General features: G+C 38.7%; 1 protein-coding gene across 1 annotated transcript in view; it reads left to right on the plus strand.

Moving 5' to 3' along the window:
- Positions 1-6,657, plus strand: part of smox (spermine oxidase) — a 12,722-nt gene that overhangs the window by 659 nt on the left and 5,406 nt on the right. The window contains exons 2-4 of the mRNA XM_035660732.1: positions 2,307-2,541; positions 4,059-4,285; positions 6,388-6,561. Coding sequence (XP_035516625.1) covers positions 2,334-2,541; positions 4,059-4,285; positions 6,388-6,561 — 609 coding nt within the window. The 5' untranslated portion in view covers positions 2,307-2,333. The remainder of the gene's footprint in view (positions 1-2,306; positions 2,542-4,058; positions 4,286-6,387; positions 6,562-6,657) is intronic.

Raw genomic sequence — 6,657 nt, forward strand, 5'->3', positions numbered from 1 at the left:
TACAACCAATAACCAATATCACCCTTCACTTTTCTTCGAAGCCAAAGAATTCATGTCGATGTTGGGTTAATATTTCAGGTCAGATCCGGGGAAGCAAACTGATGATTAACATCGTCCTGTGTGCAAAGATTTAATGGAAAGCATTCATGGCTGAGATCAGTTTCAGAGAACGAAACAGAATTGAAACTCGGCTTTATGTGGTTTTTACTAAGACATGATTCAGTGTAAATCTGTGGTTTAGTGATGATAGGAAGTAGAACTGCAGTCTTAGGATAGTGCAATATTGACAAATTATGCTATGGTTACATATCATTTTTTTTCATAAAATATTTTCATGTATTATTTATATAATACATTTTGAAAAATCAATTCACAAACTGTTAAAGATGTCTGTTCAGTAAATCTGTGCCAGGTCCGACCCACATTCAGGACAGGGCTCAGGGAGTCAGATCAAATCAAATGTCGTGTGCTGACCCGTCCAGATTACGAGGTTAAATCCACATCTGCGTTGGAGGTCAGCTGAACACTGACCAAGGCTCCGGTCGACTTTGAAAGAGGAACTTATAGAGATCCCTGTATATGTCCTCTTTAGTTTGACATCACAGTCTGGTTCTTATTTCAGCATACTTTATCCACACATCTGTCCTCGCAGAGCTGACCAGTTGTTTTCTCTTTGACTCTCTTGCTGTCAGCTCAAGTGACTTCACCAAGATTGACAAGTTGCTTACAACCAAGGTTCAGAACAAGGGAAGATAACCCCTATATCCTCTGTCACAGTAATCTATATTTGTAGTGCACATACTTAATGTACTTGTGGAGTTCTGGTCAATCAGAGGAAGATGAATGACCTCATGTAATTTAAGATAAACAGATAAGCAGGGTGTCACACAAGTGAGAGTTTGATATTCACATCCACTGAATTCTTTCTGCTGTGTGATCTCAACCTGTGAGAGAAACTCAGTGTGTCTTCTCTACATAGTACCATATGTACTGTCCTGTGTCTAGCATTGCTCTTGTAACAAAGCAGGGAGTATGTGTATGTGTGCATGTGCATGCGTGTGTATTGTGTAACAGCAGGATATCACCGTCTTACTTCACAGGACTCATATTAAAAGTTCTCAAATAACAGGTATAACAGTATACGTCTTTCATGAAAAACTGACAGTTTGTACTTTGTAAATCTCTGTTGGGTTAACAGGATTGTCTTATGAATAGACTCCCACTGTGTTATTCTCACAGACAGCTGTCCATACTGTACATTCACAGCAAACAGCCTTGTGTACTGGAGTAACAAGGTCGCTTGTGTGTTCTTCACTCTGAATGTTAGTGTCCCTGAGCAGTTTCGGCACAATTAGAAAAATTAAATTTTTGTTTGAGTGTAGTCCATTCTCTGACAGAAATAATAGGGTTGTGTCAGGACTTCTAATTTGGCCTTCTGCTCAATAAACAGTGTCGGACAACACAGCAGCTAGAAGGAATAATGTAATCATGTCATGGAAAAAGACTCTAAATTAAATTAATTTGTTACAAATACAGCTGTAAATTCTGGTTATATTAGGGGGGATGCTTATAAGCAGCACTTATCAGCTGTAAAAGAGATGTGTGTAGTTGTAGTAGCAGTTGATTAAAAACAAGAGAACTGAGCTCCACAGGGGCCAAATTATCTGCTCCAAAACTGTGCATTGGTTGATTTTTTTAAATCAGTTTAGCCAAATTATAGGGAAAAAAAGATCTCTTGTTATATCTAGTCGTGTCACGTTTTGAGATATCTGTCTCTGAGATTTCTGAAAATATATATTTTTTATCTTACCATGTTTATACACAAGTTATCTTGTGCTCACAAGATGGATCTGATATCACGCTTGCACAAGTTATTATCACATAGTTAATATATTTCACACACAAGGCCGTAAGCAAACAAGATCCATATCTTGTGGACACAATAGAAAAATGTTTCAGTGCTGTTCAAACTAACCCTTATGCTGAGATTGATACACTAATTCATACCCATGACACCACAGAAAAATTATGATCAGCGGCAGTGATCAGTAGCTGAAAATACACAGCAGGGATATGATACAGGAGTGCATAGGAGGTGACATACTGTCTGTCATGACCCAGCCAACAGCAGAGTTTGCAGTCATGAGTTAGCTACTAAGTTTATAATTTTTTTATGTGTCATTTATAGAACAAAAATCTCTTTCTTTCACTCAATATTATCTTCTGCTGTATGGATGTCGCCTGCTGACTCAGTGTTATAATGGTGCCATTTTTAACTTGGGTCCTTTGCTTTAATTTGTCCTCAGACTCAATCGAAGAGGAGCTTGGACGGCATGCAAAGTTGTGAAATTTCCTCAGACAGCACTGATGATCCTCTTAGTAGCGACCTACGCACTCATCGGCAGCCTCGAATAGTAGTGATTGGCGCTGGCTTGGCCGGCCTTGCTGCAACTAAGATCCTACTGAAAAACGGCTTCACGGATGTCACTGTCCTAGAGGCATCAGACCACATCGGCGGGAGAGTTCAAAGTGTTCAGCAGGGTGAGAAGTCTGTTAAACTTTGTGTTAACCTAATTCATTAATTACACCTAAACACTGAAACTGTGTAAAATAAGTCAGTATTAGACAGCTGTCTGTACATGTGTTTCTGATTTTGCAAAATGTACACGTTTCAAGTTGAATCATAAAGTGCTGAAACAGATTCCCAGTTAACCTTCTACACTGAGAATTATCTTTCCTCTGCTTTTTATATTCTTTTTCTATGTACAGCAATTTCATGGGTTATTATGGATTTTCCTCTTTCACCAACCCATATTTAAATGTTATTTTAGCTCATGTCTTAAAATTCATCACGAGAAAGCAACAATAAAGTGGTCACAAATAACAACAGTGGAACTTGACACAGCTGGACATATTGGAAATCACACTCATTTGATTTCTTGCAGAAGGTTAAATGAGAAGATTGATACCTTTATGGTTATATGACACTAGAACCAGTGGGTGGCTAGCCTAGCTTAGCGTAAAGACTGGAAGCAAGGGGAAACAGCTAGCATCCAGGGAGTCACTGTTAATTAATTCATAACGGCCTGTAGAACCTCAACCTGTCATTTACAGTTAGAAACATTTTCTTTAAGTCCATCAATATGTGGGTTTATAGTAATAATTTCTTACTAGTTTCTTTGTAACTGGGGAACTGTACAATAGCTGTGGTATACTCACAGAATAACTGATTATTTTAATAACAGGTTTTGCTTTTGTGGGCACAACAACATCAGAAATGTGTATGACAGACAATTTTACAATTTACTCAATTAGATCCATATAAAGCGCTGCTTTAAAGATGCTCGTCATACAAGTTGGCGTTATACTTTAGAGCCATGCAGCAAAAACAGTATCATCTAATCTGAAGGAGGCCTCTTTAATATCAAAGCACAGTACATCTTGTAAGTACTTTCCAATCAACCATGTCGAGTTCCAAGAAAAATAATGTTGCTTTTCACTTGACCTGCTTTAGCAACTTTTCCCAACAAAGTTGCCTGTCACTTACTTCCTTCAAAACAATTTCTTTAAGCTGATAAAAACAAACAGGGAACAGCATCTTCTCATGGTACTGATACTGTATGCGTATAAAAGAGGTCACATCTAAAAACACACACATATGTGAGGCATACGGATAAATGTGTCTGTTATGTAAATGCATGTTTATGCGCTTAGACGTTACGTAATTGTAGAAGCATTCACCCTATTCTGTCTTTGCACTGGCCTTAATTTATTATATAAATTAAAAAAATGTACAGTGTGTGATGCCATGATCCTCAGAAAAAATACTAAATTAATGGTGCTCCAGTGGGCTTCAGCCAGTGCAGTATATTAATTGAGTTGACAATCTTCTTGAACTGTCCAGTTATCTAACACTCAAGTGTGATTGTGCCTTAACAAAGCCGACTTTTATGCCATTTTATTTAAAGCCACACAGGAGATGTTGAGTTCCATTGAGATCCATTTTGTGTTTTTTTCTTTCAAACTCACACTGACCTGTGTTATTTTTTTTTTTATAGGTAAAGCAACTTTGGAGCTTGGAGCCACCTGGATCCATGGTGCCAATGGGAACCCAGTGTACCACCTGGCAGAGGACAACGGGCTGCTGGAGCACACCACAGATGGGGAGAGGAGCGTGGGACGCATCAGCCTGTATACCAAGAATGGTGTGGCTCACTACCAGACCAACAACGGGAAGAGGATCCCCAAGGACCTGGTGGAGGAGTTCAGTGACCTTTACAACGAGGTGAGGGGACACGTAAAAGCAAAGGCGCATATGTGAATTCACACTTGTATGCACAATGGATGTATGCATGTACAAGAGCACAGAGTGTTCAGCCTGCCTAACATCAACATATGTTTATGCAAGTTAAATAATGTTGCATCATAACCAATGGTAACCCCTAAAAAACAATACAGCCAAATATTGTTCAAACCTACAAAACTTTATTTTAAATGCTGGTGGAGAAAATGAGTGGGTAAATGTACATAATAACATAAAAAAGGACTTTGAATATTTCACTATAAACATTATGCAGCTTTAATAAAGAATTGGAACAGGCTGATAGAGAATAAATAAGATACTGTCAGATTGCGTAGATTAAGATGATTTTAACAACCTCAAAGCTACTTCTACTCAGGTGGAATTACAAAAACTGAATAGTACAGAAAGGTACAGAACATCCAGTCATCGAAATTATTAAATATATCTTTATCCATCTTGAGTTGAACCAGTAAAATGTCCACCAAAGTATGTTCAATTTAACAAGGAAAGGCTATTTTCCGTAGTCCAATTCTCTGGTTGGTAGCAGCTCCTGTTAGAGCACGATTATTACAGTGTAAGTAGGTCATGTCTGGAAAAGCAGTTACAAAGGGGAGGTATAGAACACATTTTGTTTTCGTTAACCCTTGTATATCTTTGTTTTCTGCGTAACCTCCGGGTCCACGTGCTGTCTCCTTGTCATAGATATTCTTAATGGAATTTGACGCCCCAAAGCCTAACACCTTTAGAGATACAGTTTCAGCATCCTAAATACCGGAGATATTCTTGCCTCTCCTACATTCAGCAGCCCAGTGTAGACAGTCCTCTTCCTGACTGCCAGTTTTTTTTTCAGCCTTTGTCTTCATCTTGCTTTCTTTACATGTTATATAGATTGGAAAGCTCTGTGGGACAAGTTTCTTCTTTGGGGTGTATAAATAAAAAGAACGTCAGTAGACTTTTACAGACCCCAAGCTGACATCTCCAGCATGTGTTTTCAATAGCTCGTGTAATGAATAGAGGCAAAAATGAGCTTCAGGGTCACCTTACCTTCATCATTCTTTGTAATGTCATTCAGCCATTCACATTGATGGTCTTAATGGCCAGCATCATATAAAGATGAGTCATAGTGCTCTGGGCTATTGCCTTCATCTTCTTGTTGAGGGAATTTTCTGTCACATGACCTCCATAACTGTAACTGTTGTCTGCTGCTGCCGCTATTGCACTGCAGCTGTTATACAGTCAGCCTACTTGATCTACCAGAGTGTTTTTATATGTACAAATAACCATTATTTATTAAGAATGCCAGTCAGAAGCCCATGTTGCAGAAATTCAGATCTTTTTTTTTCCACTGACCAACAGCCCAAACCCCCAAACCACATCAGAGAACCTGAGGCCTGTGAAATTATGATAATTAATGATTAATCTATGATCAAAATTGTTGCAGATACGTTTTCTGACTTTCCAAATTTGCTAAATCACCTCATTGTTTAAGTACTATGTCAACACGATGCAAACTCCAAGAGCACAATGAATTATATCAAAGTTATGCTTCATTATCAAGGGTTATGATGCCAAAACAAACAACAACAGACCTTATCTTTAGCTAATGCTCCACTTTACCAAACATACCACTCAAACTGAATACATCAAGCACTTATAGTACTAACCTTTTTTTAGTTAAAGTCCAACTTCATTAACTTAGGTCACGAATCATACTGTTAATGTTTTGACTTGATGCATGTTGATACATAATTGGTGTTGTTTTGACCTGCTACTTTTCAGCTTTACATAAATACAACCTAGAATTTGTGTAGCATCTTGTCAGTGAAGCAACATTTCTTCAAAGTCTTTTTTCCTTCTATTTTCTTCTCCTTTACAAGGCACTGCTCTTGGCAGCATTTCCATTTAATGTGTGGTATTTCTTCATCATGCTGCAGTTTGAAACAGTCAAGTACTGATCTGCCCTGAACTGAAATAAACTTGTTTCTCTTCCTTCTCTCTTTCAACCTCTGCTTTCTTTACATCACACTTCCTCATTCCTCTTCCTCCTGATCAAACTCCGTCTCTGACCTTTCCCCCTCCTTTAGGTGTACGAGCTGACTCAGGAGTTCTTCCAGAATGGGAAGCCAGTTTGTGCTGAGAGCCAGAACAGCGTTGGCGTCTTTACACGGGACGTGGTGCGCAAGAAGATCATGTTGGATCCTGATGATTCTGAGAGCACCAAGAAGCTCAAACTGTCCATGCTTCAACAGTACCTCAAGGTGTGTGTGTTCTCCCTATCCATGTCTACCTGTGAGTGAGTAACACTGTATCACCTCCTGGGCTTCTTTGTTCATCTTTCTCTCTCTCTCTCACTC

This window comes from Morone saxatilis, unplaced genomic scaffold (assembly GCF_004916995.1).
Source record: "Morone saxatilis isolate NCDOM2014 unplaced genomic scaffold, NCSU_SB_2.0 Contig17, whole genome shotgun sequence".
In the NCBI taxonomy this organism is placed as follows: Eukaryota; Metazoa; Chordata; class Actinopteri; family Moronidae; genus Morone; species Morone saxatilis.